Genomic DNA, 14,746 nt, shown 5'->3' with positions numbered 1-14,746 from the left:
TGATGCATCCCTGTGACACAACATATCTAAGAACAGGAAACAGGAAAAGAGAAAGTTGATTGGGGTTCTGTCAGGTACCAAACTTACTCAGCTGTTACCGAAGCAAAAAGAGCAAAAAGCGGTGGAACTGATACTGATTCCTTTAAAAGAACCATCAGTAACAACGTCAGATAAATGCAAAACGTGGGTTGCTGCATCACTTCCAAATGTTTGCGGTATTTTTGTGTAACGTTTGTCCTAATAAACAGCCCTGAGTGACAGATGTTTGTCACATGTCTGTGGAAACCTATGAGAACTGAGCACACAGGAAGTGACAGGAAGTAAATGAAACGTGGTGTTGTGCAACCTTTCACTTATCAATACAAATACAGCATGATGCACTGTTTGTGACAATGTACAGATGTACTGTAGAACACTGACATCACTGTTGGTTCTGGTCACAGGAACAGCTTTTGCACTTGTAAATGTATTTGTGGTGAACCTCAGGGTTTGATTCTCGGCCCAGTTCTTTTCCTCAGGCCTCCTCTTTGTCACATCATTCATGATACAGACGCAAAAGTAAACTTTTATGCAGATGATATGCAATTATACCTCACCTTAGTTGTCCTTGAGGATATTTTTACATGTACTGAACTTGTTGCTTTTCAGTCTTGGTGTCTTAATGTGGTGGTTTGGTGGGATTTCTGACCAATTCTTGTGTGATTAACCCAAAAACTGCTGTAACAATTTATTATACATAGTAGAGCATCATGGGAAAGACAATACTTCCATCATACGTGCTAAACTTTTAGAATTTGAATAAGCTAAACACATTAATTTTGTACACATTGAGGACTAGAAGAACTGGACACACTGTGTTGATCTGCACCTCTTCAGGTTTCCAGCTTTCAGATGATGTAAATCACTTCTACGTGGCAAACACCGCTGACCTGCTACCCCCCAACACCCCCCATCCCCCCAGAGATCCCCTACGCAAAGATGGCGTGCTTTGTTTTAGAACCGTTATTCCCAAAATTCAAAGATACTGAGAATGCAGTGGGTGTGAACTAGAGGAAGTTTGTTGTTTGACTTATCTGTCTGTCAGTGATGTTATCAGTGAGGAAAACGTGTCATCACTCTCATCACTGACATGGATTAGACAGATAACAGGAATCTCCCCCTCGTTTCAGCCGTGTGGTTATCAGCTCTGAGATCTGCTCTTATCAGATCTGAGGGTCACAGATCTTCATAAATACTGAACTCAGAGCAGTGACACAGAAACAGAAGCTGGACAAGACCACAACGACAACATGACACTGAGACACAGCGTCTTCACTCTGCTGGTGAGAACCAACTTTATTAACAATATGAACTGATGATACACTGATCTGTGATGATTTATCTCGCCTCTAGACCTAAAATCTGCTGCAGACAGTTCAGATTATTCAAATATTCTGTGACTTTAGTAAAATTAACTCTTTAAAACAAGAACAAACTAACAGACTGAGGCAGCGGTGAACCAAAAACTCCCACGATCGGTGAGGTAAAATGACTGATTTCGCAAATGAAGTTTGGTGACAGTGATATTTGTCTTATATAACGGTGGTTTCCCATCAGAACGGTCAGTCTCACAGCAAGGTAAAGTTGTGAAAGTATCATAAATATAGCGCATGCTATTTTTAGGCATCTAAAACACGTGTTGCTGCTGACCCTGACCCTGTCCACAGCAGCATGTTAGCTCAGCATCCTAAACCGGTGCTCCTGCTGCTTCTCCAAACTGTTGACCTCCATCCACTGTAACTGACACGCTGACTGTGGAGAAGAACCTCATACAATCACACCTAATCTGAACTGTCCGTTTGAGATGAAAAAACCATTAAGGACAACCGGACTAGTTTTGACGGGAAGATATAATTGTGTATCATCTGCATAAAAGTTGACTTATTTGTCTTCATTACTGAAGATGTGAGTAATGGGCTTTAGCACACCAAACGTGTTGTTTTCATATGATTAATCAACACATTAATATATTTCGAACATTTTTCCAGTCAATGCAAGCTTTCACATCACCCACTGAATTTCACTGAGTGATATTGCAGCTTTTATTGTTTTGGTTCAGCCACACTTCAGAACAGTGAAATTACTGCGACGCCAACACAACCGCCAGATGCAACCAGCAGAGATCTGATTACAGTGTTTTTGTAAAGTATAGAGACGCTTTTCTTTATGATGCAAATAAAGGTGTCATGGTAATTTAACCAGTCGTCCGATGAGTCCAAACTTCTCAATTTAAACCTTGATCTTTACTTAGAACATTTTTGTCTTTGATTTAGAACATTTCCTCATTTATTTGGATCATTTGGTTCTTTATTTAGAAAATTTTATTAATGCAGAATACTGCGTTATTTATTTAGATCATGTTGTTATATATTTCGAACATTTCATCATTTATTTAGATCATTTTGTTATTAATTTATCTAGTGACTGAATTTATTCCAACAAGTAACAACGATCACATTCAGTTTCTCATGTTTATAAAAACAAATGTCATGAAAATCAGACTTCAGACTACTAGAGGATACAGCAGTAAAACTAACAAAACAGGCATTTATTCGTCTTGTACGTTGTCTGACTTTAGGGCATCATGGAATTAATCTGCAGATGCACCAGTTTGAAATGAGACCAAACTTTTCTCTAGAGTGTCGCTATAAAACAGAGCCGTCAATAAAACAGGTTTGTCATGTTTTTTTTAAAACTCTGAATCACTGTAACCACACTCAAACCTCAGAGTCGTACTTTGCCCAGATTTAAGGTCAAACTCAGCAGCTGTGAGACACCGCCATGTTTGACCTGTCGAAGATTAACTTTCAGGACAAATGCATCTAATATTCTGCGTACTAACCCTTTATCACATGGAGTCCTTTCAGTTTACAGTAATCATCTCTTCTCTTTGCAGGTTTGTTGCAGTGTATTGTGGGTCGTCTCCTCCTCCTCCTCCAGGGTTAAAGCTCCTCCTCCTTCTCCTCCTCCTGGCTGTGACTCCATGTTGACGTTCTCGTCAGAAGTCGTCTCCGCATCTGCGGGAAACGGGAACATCCACAGCAGATCTCTGTCTCCGTGGAACTGGAGGTCAGTCTGACAGCACACACACACCAGATACATGAACCAATGAATGAGTGAATGTAATGATTTTTTTTTTTTTTTTGCTTCCACATGGAGTGAAATAACAATTTTTTGTTTCAGCACACACCAAAATGTTTTTGCACCTTTTGCACACATAAATTCACACCTGTTAATGACCTGTCAGGTACTTTACTTATTTTGTTCTTTACTTCACTTTCATTTTGTCTGACTTTATGTTTCTACACAAGATCTCACAGACAGAATACTGAACTTTTTAATCCACAAAGCTGAAAACTGATTGTTTTCATTTGGAGTTTTTTTTTCTGTCCTGTTATTTGTGCAAATAAATAAACTAAACTAATTTGATTTATCCAGAGAAAATGTCCACTGGGGACGGGGGGCCACGTCCCTCTCACTTTTCAAAGCCATATTTTTGTCCCCACACCGTCACAGTCTCGTTGTAAACTGACTCAGACTCTGTGTTTCTGTGTTCAGGTCGTCGACGGTGAAGAACCGGATCCCCTCCACCCTCTGGGAGGCCGAGTGCAGCGACATCTTCTGTTCCAGTCCAAACCCGGGACAGACGGACGGACACAACCTGAACTCGGTCCCTGTCTACCAGAACGTCCTGGTCTTGACTAAGCAGGACGGAGGAAGCTGCTACACCGCCTCATACAGATCTGTGGCTGTCGGCTGCACCTGCGTCTGGGCCAAAACTGACAAGAACTGAACCTGAACCAGAACCACCAGAACCGAACCAGAACCACCTGAATCTCAACCTGAAACACCAACAGGATTTCAGTCATTTAATTTATAATTTAATATTTGATTTAACTCTCTGGACTCCATAATGGTACACTGTAAAAATGAAAAAGTTGAGAAACAGAAGACGATGGATTTTTGACTTTTGAGTCCAACTCAAATTCTTAAGTTTTGAAAAAATTTTACCAACTGCTGATCTTACGTCGAGACAATTTACTTTTCTTCTTTAGAGAAACTGAAAGCCTTGAATTTTAGACACTTTAAAGATTGTGCTTTAAAATATACTGTTAATACTTTCAATTAAAACTATTTAATTTTTCAGGCACTAAAACAGACAAGTCAGGTTTCTAAAACTGAAACATTCAAATGTATCTAAAGAAGAAAAGTACATTAACTCAACTAAAGATTAAAGGTCAGCAAAAACTTTTTAAACTTTATTTCAAATCTTAAGAGTATTTTAAGTGATCTCAACTATTTTTTACAGTGTATAAACCCTGTGTATGTTTAGATGAAAACATATAATGTAAATTGTGACATCATCTGTAGTAATGAAGGATAATTAAACAACAAGGTCATGTTCTTGTATAAATCAAGGTGTTTCTCTGCAGCCAGTTGAGCTGTTTTGTTACGGTGTTCAGGAGCAGAACGTCTCACTCGTGGATCTTTTCTTCACATCACAAAGTAAAAGTTCTGAAACTACACTGTAAAAACACTCTGTCACAAGAAACAGATGCTGCATTTGAAATTTAACTTGAGTAAAAGTAAAAGTATAAATAGCCTTAAAGGTCAAAGGTGCCAAATAATTTTCTTTCAGTCGACTAATGGATTAATAATCTATTTATTATTATCTATATGTGTAATCATGTCATATTATTATACTATTATTAATATATTTGTAAACTGTTGGGTAGTTATATTTTATTTTAATTAAGACACAGAGGAAAAACAGCTGTCCTGCTTCTGTTAAAGAAATAAGTTTACAAAATAAAACCAAATGTTTGTTTCCATCCACTTCTGTTCTGTGAATATAAGTTTTCTGGTTGATAAACTCATGTTTGTCACATTTTGCTTTTAGCCAAGCAGGAAAACCTCTTTGCGATATTTTAAATGTTTCTTTCTTTGCTTATTAGACATTTGTTATAATCATAATTTTGTGTCCAGTCACTGTTTTTTATGAGTGATATTTCTGATGAAGATATAGAATCACTGAGAGAAAAATAATGTAGTCAAATATATTTTTGCTTATGGAATAAAAAGGCCTTTAAAATTCATCTTAGCACAACAAGTGAACGAGTGAGTGTAACAGCACGTGTGCTGCAGTGAGGCGTGTATTAGTGTGTATCAGTGTGTGTGTGTGTGTGTGTGTGTGTGTGTGTGTGTGTGTGTGTGTGTGTGTGTGTGTGTGTCAGCAGTGTGTTGAGTCTCATGACGTCTGAAAATCCTCATTCAGACTGAAATCAGCTCAAATTAGCTGAAAACAAGAGCACGTTGTGGAGATTAGCGTGTGTGTGTGTGTGTGTGTGTGTGTGTGTGTGTGTGTGTGTGTGTGTGTGTGTGTGTGTGTGTGTGTCACCATCCATGTGACAGTGGCCACTCTGCGGGACTGTGAACAGTGAACAGGAGTCTCACGGACAGAACAGAAAATAATAAAATAGAATAAAATGATGTCTCCTGCAGCGCAGCGGCAGCTCCCGTCCTGACGTCCTCACCTGTCTGAAGAACTCAGGTACGTTTGATTCTTCTGCTGTGACCTCTGACCTTCATACTGCTGGCTGTGATTTGACATTTTTCAGAAGAATAACAGGACAAATAAAACACAGATTTTCATCTTCATCCTCCTTTTTCTTCATCAGCTAATCAGAATAACTTCAATAAATGAACTGATTACAAAATAAATTTTTATCTGCTGTAAATTTATAATTCAAAATGTTCCAGCATTTTCCCTGGACGTGGTCGTGTATGAAAGAGACCCAGAATCAATTTTCTGCGAAATCTGCACTGACAGTTTCTCACCTGAAGACCTGCAGTAGGAAGTCTGTCTGTGGATGAAATCAGGAACTTTAAGCCTCAGTTTGAATCATTTCTATTTTGTTTCTCAGGAATCACTTTTTTCTGTCAATTTACCAAACTGCTCTAAAAAAAAAAATAAAAATACCACATTACCCACGAGCCTCAGCTGCTGTTGCTGTGGAGAAGAAGTCAGTCAGAGCTGCAGTGAATTCAGAATGTTTTGTTGTTGCCTGCTAACCTGTCTAACCACTCCTTACCTGAATGACTACCCACACACCTGTCTACCCTCGTACTCACCTATACAACCAAAAAACTCACCTGTATAACCACCAGCACACCTGTGCCAAACTGTCAAAACTCCCAACTTATCTGTTAAAATTTAACCACTTGTGAAACCACTTACCTGTCTAACCTCCTGCCCCTCTCTTAAATCCTTTCCCACCTGTCTAAGTGCCAACATACCTGTGTAACCTCCTACCTACCTGTATTACCACAGCACACCTGTCTAACCCTGTTCTCACCTGTTATTAACACACCTGTCCAAACCACTGTATTACTAATACACCCGCATAACCCCCTACTCACCTGTATGACCAACACACCTGTCTTACCCATTCCTCACCACTACTTAACCACTACTCTACCTGTATAACTACCACAACACCTGTGTAACCTGTATACCCACAAACGCACCTGTCTAACCCCAGCTCACATGTATTATCACCAAACACACCTGTCTAACCCCGTCTACACCTGATTCTGAGAGTTCTTTCACTTGTTTCAGCTTCATACAGAACACAGAGTTGAATTCTGGGTAATCTCCCATCATGCCTCGGGTGTCGTTCACCCCTCCCTCGTTGTGTCTCACCTTCCTACCCCTGCTGGACCGTCTCCTCCCGTCCCTTCCGCCCACCGTGCGAGACGTGGACGTCCCCCTTTTGTTCCGGGAGCGGTTCATTCTGTCCGGGTACCGTCCTGTGGGCCTGTCATGGCGCTGTTACATCCTCAGTCTGTTCCAGATCCACAACGAGACCATCAACGTGTGGAGCCACCTGCTGGCCGCCGTCACCGTGGTGATGAGGTTCATGATGTTCACAATCCTGCAGGGAGGGGTACTGACCTGTTACATGTCCTGTTGTCTGACCTTTGGCCTCCTGGTGTCTGACCTTTGACCTGTTGTTGTCTGACCTTTGACCTCTTGCTGTTTGACCTTTGACCTCCTCAGGGCATCTTGGGTTTTCGGCTGCAGGGTCCTGAAGGTCAGGGGATTTCTGTGGACGCCTCCTCGCTGCCTCTGGTTCTCTACGTTCTCTCTGCCGTCACATACCTGAGCTGCAGGTGAGCCATCGAAAAGATTGACGTCTTCAGATTATCTTTTTTCTTTAAATAGTCTAAATAACTTTAGTCCAGACTGATGAATTATAAATCTGTTTCAGTGCTGCGGCTCACCTGCTGCAGTCTCACTCAGAGGAGGCTCATTACTCGCTGTTCCTCCTGGACTATGTGGGCGTGGCCATCTACCAGTATGGCTGCGCTCTGGCTCTGTGCCTGTACAGCGCTGACCCCACTTGGACGCAAAGCATGCTGGGACAGGTCTGTTTTCTCACATCCATCCTTAGTGACATGACATCAGGTGTACTGATGTTGTCATTTCCGGCAGGTCTTCCTCCCAGCCGCCGCCGTCCTCGCCTGGTTCTCCTGTGCTGCCTGCTGTTACGCCAAGCTTCGTTTCCGGCGGCCGTACCCGCTCCACAGGAAGCTGTGCCAAGTGCTGCCAATGGGCGTGGCATACCTGCTGGACATCAGCCCCATCGCCCACCGACTCTCCACCCACAGCTGGACGAGCAACTCTGCACTGCCACTGCATGTCCTGCAGGTGGAGCTTCTCACTCACCATCGATTTATTTATGACTTTACCTCTTTATTGATTAGTGATATATCCAAATATTAGGGGTGTGTATCTCACTGACTGAGACGATTCGATACGTATCTCGATACACGTTCAACGATACGATATTTTATAAATCTGTAAGTGGCCAGCGATTCGGTTCGATATGATTCAGCTCTGTCACGATACGAAACAAGACAATGCAGTGTGTCAGTCTTTACATTCTGATCCAGTTAATGCTCCATCTGTAGACTGATGTCAGTGTCAAAAAATGCTGATCGTTTTACTAAATATAGCAACAGTAGAGACAGAGAGATTATTATAGAGACATTACAGTGATGTTTATATCTTATTATGAGTCTCATGTGTAAATGAGAAAATTTTAGTATTTCTGCAGTAAGATGATGAGCTGCCGTGTTTCATATGAAGAGTGCTGTGGTTTAGATCCGTGTGGAGGAACAGTGAAGTGTTACCTGCTGGGCCGTCTGAACCGATGCACTCGTATCTAACACGTTAAAGTCCGATGCATCGGACGCACGAGCGAATCGTTACACCCCTACAGAATATCTATTGATCAGTTAGAATGTTTGTATGAACTTGGGGTCTATAAATTAATGTAGAACATGTAGCACAACAGGAAGTGTGTGTATCAAGGGATGCAATCATCATCTAAAATTGACTGTAAGTCTTAACCAAGTTTCATGAAATTTTGTATAAACACAATAAATTAAACATTATGGTGGTTAATAGTTGGAATTAAATGAATTACTTAATTAATTAATTAATTAATTAATTAATTAATTATTAATTAATTACTGGAAGAGATCTAATCAGCTCTGTGCCAAAACAAGAGTCTTCTGAAATGATAATTACATTTTCTAAATAAACAACAAACTCAGCTTTATGGAAGAAGCTAGTTGTTAGTTAAATGCAGGAAACAAATTGACAACATGCTCTTCTCTGATTGGCCTTTAACTGTCTTCTATCGTTTCTCCACCAGGTGGTGCTGTTTCTGTTGTCAGCCTTCTTCTTCTCTTGTCCCGTACCTGAGCGCTTCTCCCCAGGCAGCTTCGACATCGTCGGCCACGCCCACCAGCTCTTCCACATCCTGCTGTCCTTCTGCACGCTGGCCCAGCAGGAGGCGCTGTTCCATGACTTCCTGTTGCGGCGGCCGGCGCTGGTCAGGCAGTTTGGAGAGGAGCACCTCCTGCTGGCCTGCGCCTCCTTCCCCTGCCTGACCATCTGCTGCGCGATGACAGCGCTCGCCATGAGGAGGCGGGCTCGAGCTCAGCTGATGAAAGAGCAACGATAGAAGAAGAAGAAGAAGAAGAGACTTAATGTACACAAACTGTTGAGGGATTTTCTTTGCATTACTGAAACATTTTTGCAGAGAAACATGAACTTTTGTAGGAGTGTGAATGTTTGTGTATGTGCATGTGTGTGTTTACACTGTAAAAAAATGCATTAAGAAAACTCAGAATTTCAAGGTATTCTCATCATTTTTTTTTCAGTTTTGAATTATATCCAAATCCTTAAGTTTTGAAATAAACTAAAAGTTTTGCTGTTCTGTAATCTTTTGTTGAGAGAATTTTTAAGAAATATTCTGTATTTCAAAAATTGTTCACTGTCAGGACGGGAGGTTAACCAGTGGTACACTGTAAAAATAAATTATCTCTTTTAACTTTTAAAAAGGTTAGTATCCAGGCTGCCTTAAAATTTTAAGTTTACCGAATCTGAAAGGACATGTTGAGGTAATTTTGTAATGATCCAAACAAAGCTGCATCTCTGAGGGCCGATCTTATGCTGATCTAAAGCACAAGTTGATTTGTGACCACACCCATCAGCTGTGCCCAAGTGCCCTGATTAATTCATGGGTGAGTCTAGGCCAAACGTGCAATAAACCAATCAGAAAGCCAGCTCTCATCACCTTTATGAAGCAGGTTGGCAGCATGACGGCAGAGTTACCAGGAGGAAACAAAGAGAAAAGATTTTCAAGTGACGAGACAGATCTCTTGGTTTGAGAAATGCAATGCAAGACTTCGTCTATATATGGTCACTTTTTACATTACATCACCTGCTCTGCATAAGTCAGTACAGACTAAATGTCTTTGAATGGTATGCAGGACAGGACAGGACAGGACAGGACAGGACAGGACAGGACAGTGGCGTGCTTGTCATGTGCTATCTGGTGAGACCAGGCTGGTGCAGAATAGTAAATTATGACATATTTCACTGACATGGTGCACATTGGCTGCTTTCAACAACACAAAGTATGTCAGTGTTGATATCAGTTATCTCAGTGATGGTGTTGCAAGATATCAGATCAAAACCAAATTTTGTGGTGTCACACCTCCAACTTTAGGAGAAAATAGTTTGCAAAGGAAACAGGTGCATTATTTTAAATGCTGCGAGCGCAACATAACAACCCCATTCATCTCAACTGTGACTGGGTGGAGGCAGAAATCCCAAGAGATCTCCAAACATCTGCAGAGAAAACTCAAACTATTCACATGAGGGACAATACATGACATTACACTGAAGTTTTTTATCGCACAGTAAATGTTGTTATCTGTCCGTCTCAGATCTCTGCAGGCTTCGCTCCACCGGTCATGCAGTCAGTGTCAGTTGCAGTGTTTGGGTGGAGCAGCTGATAATGTTCCAGTTTCAGTTTGATCTGGGCTTTAATGAGCTTATCGGCTCCAGCTGCTGTGGTCAAAGGAACTGCCATAAAAACTAGAAACACTCCTTCCATGTGCAGTTTTATTATTTGTCACGGCAGAGCGAGCTGACATGCAGCGATATGAACTGTTGGGAACCAAATACTCTGTTTGAAAGGAGAGAAAAAGAACAACACCAGACACAAAAAGGAAAACAGAACAAACCACATCCTGATGATTTAATTATTACTAACAGTCGCAGAGCTAACGTTTGTCCTGTGGGTGGCGCTAGAGGAAAGGTCGGTCGGGGTTCATCCTCTGAGCTGGAATGTGTTCAGGACAGTTCATTAATCAAACTATTATTTATCTACTATTATTTACAGGACCTTTCATAAGATTTAGTGCAGTTCAAAGTCCTTCACAACTAATAAAACCAACAAAAGAAAAAAAAATTTAAAAATCAAATAAGGGGACACATACAGAGCAGGCTGATTAAAATACAAGACTGAATAATCAAAAGTAAAAATATGATCACTGAATTGAAAAAGACAAAGTCAATTTCCTGGCAGTGCATAGTGTTTAGCTTAGCTTAGCACAAAAAACTGGAAGTACAGGGAAACAGAGAAGGGGACCTGAGATCTGCAATTATTTTCACCCAAACCAAGATCTTTTCCAAACCCTGACTGAGTGATTTTTGTCCCAAAACCTCCACAGATCTTAACTGGCTAGATAGCTGGCATGTTGCTAATAACAGCTAACTATTTAGCTAGTGTTTTGCTAACATTAGCCGGATCATGGTTGCTTTTACAAGAAAGAAGAAGCCAGGCTAGCAGTTTCTCCCTGCATCCATTCTTTGTGCCAAGCTAGGCTAAACACATCTTGTCCCTTTCCCCAAAATGTCACCGTGTTCTTTTAGGTAATGAAATGATCATGTTTTTGTCTTTGATAAAAACATTTTTGTAGCTCATCTGTATTTAGTTCTTGGAGAAAAAGCTATCGAGTTAGCTCCTATGTCCTATTAGCTCTAGCCAACAAAACCCAGCTGATTACAGGATGAATTAGCTTGGCTAGCAGTTCCCCCTTGCTTCTATTCTTTGTGCTAAGCTAAGCTTGGCCAAACATGACTTGGACCTTTCCTGGACTGCATGTAGTTTTCCCAAAATGTGAGTGTTCGTCTACTTAATGAAATATTAATATTTTTGGCTTTGACAAAATATGTATGTAGCTCATCTGTATTTAGTTAGCTTTAGTAAGCTATGAGGTTAGCGCATAGTGTGCTGTTAGCTCTAGCTAACAAACCTTAGCTTAGTACAAGATGATCAACTAAAAATATATAACATATAAATCAACCCACTTTCACATGTTTTTGTTGTTGTTGTTGTTTGTTACTGTTATGTTTTGTTTTATTTTTTAATTTTTTTAATGAGGTACAATCTTGTCTTTTAATGACCAAGGCTAGCAGCTTCCCCCTGCAACCACTCTTTATGCTAAGCTAGGCTAAACACTCTGACCACTGGAGGCACAGAGATGAAATTGATGTCTTCTCATCAGACTCTGGGTGGGACAGAGAACCAGAAGACCATGTGTCTCCTGTCTGTGTGTGTGTGTGTGTGCGTGTGTGTGTGTGTGTGTGTGTGTGTGTGTGTGTGTGTGTGTGTGTGTGTCTTTAAGCAGTTCAAACAGCGTCTCAGTGTTTGTTCAGTCTGTCAATGTGTAAACCTGCAGCAGGAACACTCCTCACACACACACACACACACACACTCAGTGTGGACCTGGACTCACAGCTGTCTGCACCGTCGACACACAGGTCAGTTCATTTTACTTTGACTTGATCAAAACTTGTTAATCTAACGAGTTAACATGGATATTTTGTTGTGTTTGATCTGAACTGAAGTCTTTAACAGTGTGAGTGTGGTTCTGTCCTTCAGCTGTCTGCAGCTATTTAAACATGCCAATGTTAATAACACAGTAATAAAATCATAAAGGGCAATAAAACTAATATTTCACCAAATAGACTTATTTTATGAGATTATTCAGGACAACTGTTGCATATTTTATAGAATATGAGATACCACAGAACAGTGTATAGAGATTATTAAAGAGTAATATAATATTAGTAATTCTGAAGGAGAAAACTGTAGTAATGATAAACAAACAGACATATAAGATGTATGATCTAAACATACTGTATGTGTGTGTGTGTTAATATTTAAAGTTATTTTAACAGTATATCAGCCTACATGTAATGATTCCTGTGTTGACAGACTGTCATACACAACACACTTGTCTTTCTACAGTGGATTAATGTCCCAGAATTCAGTTTCATAAAGTCAACAAATACTTTGACACGTAATTAATTATGGAGCTTTAAAGATGTTTGCAGTTGTATTTTGTTGCCTTTTGTTGCCATGCTAGCTGTTTCTCCCTGATTCCAGTGTTCATGCTAAGCTAACCAGCTGCTGGCTGAAGCTTCATCAGTAGCCGGGGTTCAAACGGTTACTTTAAAAATGTGTTCTGATACCTTCCTTTGTGTGAATGCTAGTTTAGATTCATAGCAGTGATTGTTCATATTTAAATTTACTTTTTAAGTATCATCATGTTATTCACACTCAAATTTAAACAAGTAAACCGCTGTAACTTATTTGAGGCTTCTGTTAGCAACATTAGGTTAGGTAGCTAACTGTATTTCTGTATAGTTAACATTAGTGATTAGTCTGTGTAGCTGATGTTAGCAGTTGGTCTGTGTAGCTAACATTAGTAGTTGTCTGTGTAGCTAACATTAATAATTAGTCTTTGTAGCTAACATTTACAGTTGGTATGCGTAGCTAGTGTTAGCAGTTGGTCTGTGTCGCTAACATTCGCAGTTGTCTGTGTAGCTAACATTAGTGGTTGTCTGTGTAGCTAATGCAAGCAGTCTGTGTAGCTAACATTAGTGGTTGGTCTGTGTGGCTAATGTTAGCAGTTGGTCTGTGTAGCTAACGTTAGCGGTTGGTCTGTGTAGCTAACATTAGCGGTTAGCGGTTGGTCTGTGTGGCTAATTTTAAAGGTTGGTCTGTGTGGCTAACGTTAACGGTTGGTCTGTGTAGCTAACATTAGCGGTTGGTCTGTGTAGCTAACGTTAGCGTTGGGCCTGTGTAGTTAACATTAGCGGTTAGCGGTTGGTCTTTGTGGCTAATGTTAGCGGTTGGTCTGTGTGGCTAATGTTAGCGGTTGGTCTGTGTGGCTAACGTTATCAGTTGGTCTGTGTAGCTAACATTAGCGGTTAGCGGTTGGTCTGTGTAGCTAACATTAGCGGTTGGTCTGTGTAGCTAACGTTATCAGTTGGTCTGTGTAGCTAACATTAGCAGTTAGCAGTTGGTCTGTGTGGCTAACAATAGCGGTTAGTGGTTGGTCTTTGTAGCTAACATTAGTGGTTGTTCTGACCTGTAAATATTTCTTGAAATGAGTTCATGTTGAGTTCTTGGATGGTGACAGTATTTTCACAGCTGAAGGCTGAACTGTCACTGATCTGTTATGTTTCTTCCTCTTTTTTGATTTAAAAACAAAATAAAGTTAAATTTCCACCAGTGAAACTTTTTTTATGATGATGAAGTGACTGTCAGATCAGCTGCTTTCAGAGAGCTGCTGTGAGACTCATGAAGTTCTTATCCTGATAATAATCCCATTATTATGTTACTAAATGTATCTGTAATCTCATTACTTATACAGTTACTTTTTTGAATCCTAATTATGCAACTCTAATAAAACTCAAGTCAGCTAACATGTAATGTAATGTTCCCTCTCTGTCCTGACAGTGAATGAGACTTTTTCTCAAATTGTTCATTTAAATAACACTTTAGTAGATAAATATAATTTATCTGGAGGAGTGTCAGGATGTGACACACCTGTGGGATGAGCTTCAGGTGTGTGTGTGTATGTGTGTGTTTGACAGGAGTCAGTCAGGATGGTTAAACTGCTGCTGAGCTGAGCTGACAGAGAACACCTGACAGGTAAACTGAACAGGAACTGACATCACACATCACACAGCAGGTTAGTTTTCATGACTCACTGCACACACACACATGTGCGCACTCTCTCACACACACACACACACACACACACACACACACACAGTGTTATTTCAACATGTTAATAAATAAATATGACCTCATGTTTAAAGTCCATTATGTTTAAAGAGCAGTTTGTGTTCTGGGAGGAAAGTATTTCCATTCTAGATAATTATGTCTTTCTGTAGATGTGTGTTGGAGTTAATGTTTGTAGTTTTTGCAGTTTCTTTTATATGAGTTCTCTCACAGGTTGACAGGTGACTGTGACCTTTGACCCTCCA

At 40.4% G+C, this 14,746-nt stretch overlaps 3 protein-coding genes across 4 annotated transcripts in view; all 3 read left to right on the top strand.

Annotated features, from left to right (window-relative positions):
* The first annotated feature begins 1,289 nt into the window (after nucleotides 1–1,289).
* On the top strand, nucleotides 1,290–3,979 carry il17a/f2 (interleukin 17a/f2). Its single transcript, XM_084723921.1, has 3 exons — nucleotides 1,290–1,322; nucleotides 2,936–3,108; nucleotides 3,598–3,979. Exons 1-3 carry the CDS (start codon nucleotides 1,290–1,292, stop codon nucleotides 3,830–3,832), a joined length of 441 nt encoding a protein of 146 aa, XP_084580047.1. The 3' UTR covers nucleotides 3,833–3,979.
* Nucleotides 3,980–5,463: 1,484 nt separating this feature from the next.
* Nucleotides 5,464–9,171, top strand: LOC146332435 (membrane progestin receptor beta-like). Its single transcript, XM_084723114.1, has 6 exons — nucleotides 5,464–5,590; nucleotides 6,659–6,986; nucleotides 7,100–7,212; nucleotides 7,311–7,467; nucleotides 7,535–7,750; nucleotides 8,763–9,171. Exons 2-6 carry the CDS (start codon nucleotides 6,702–6,704, stop codon nucleotides 9,072–9,074), a joined length of 1,083 nt encoding a protein of 360 aa, XP_084579240.1. The 5' UTR covers nucleotides 5,464–5,590; nucleotides 6,659–6,701; the 3' UTR covers nucleotides 9,075–9,171.
* Nucleotides 9,172–12,161: 2,990 nt separating this feature from the next.
* LOC146332434 (uncharacterized) overlaps nucleotides 12,162–14,746 on the top strand; it is an 8,599-nt gene continuing 6,014 nt past the window's right edge. Inside the window, exons 1-2 of one of the 2 annotated variants that reach the window (XM_084711734.1) lie at nucleotides 12,162–12,226; nucleotides 14,351–14,448. The gene's annotated coding sequence lies outside the window, so the exon portion shown is untranslated. The remainder of the gene's footprint in view (nucleotides 12,227–14,350; nucleotides 14,449–14,746) is intronic. The other variant, XM_084711045.1, reaches the window with a different exon arrangement.

This window comes from Lutjanus erythropterus, chromosome 1 (assembly GCF_056507025.1).
Source record: "Lutjanus erythropterus isolate fLutEry1 chromosome 1, fLutEry1.hap2, whole genome shotgun sequence".
In the NCBI taxonomy this organism is placed as follows: domain Eukaryota; kingdom Metazoa; phylum Chordata; class Actinopteri; order Lutjaniformes; family Lutjanidae; genus Lutjanus; species Lutjanus erythropterus.
This window is presented reverse-complemented; position numbering and strand designations above follow the sequence as displayed.

What these genes read in the sequence shown, in the direction of transcription:
- il17a/f2 (XM_084723921.1), top strand. Translation starts at nt 1,290, where the DNA reads ATGACACTGAGACACAGCGTCTTCACTCTGCTG. An exon ending in ACAGCGTCTTCACTCTGCTG is followed by an intron (nt 1,323 to 2,935) that starts GTGAGAACCAAC and finishes TTCTCTTTGCAG; the next exon opens with GTTTGTTGCAGTGTATTGTG. An exon ending in CTGTCTCCGTGGAACTGGAG is followed by an intron (nt 3,109 to 3,597) that starts GTCAGTCTGACA and finishes TTCTGTGTTCAG; the next exon opens with GTCGTCGACGGTGAAGAACC.
- LOC146332435 (XM_084723114.1), top strand. Translation starts at nt 6,702, where the DNA reads ATGCCTCGGGTGTCGTTCACCCCTCCCTCGTTGTGTCTCACCTTCCTA. An exon ending in TCACAATCCTGCAGGGAGGG is followed by an intron (nt 6,987 to 7,099) that starts GTACTGACCTGT and finishes TGACCTCCTCAG; the next exon opens with GGCATCTTGGGTTTTCGGCT. An exon ending in GTCACATACCTGAGCTGCAG is followed by an intron (nt 7,213 to 7,310) that starts GTGAGCCATCGA and finishes AATCTGTTTCAG; the next exon opens with TGCTGCGGCTCACCTGCTGC.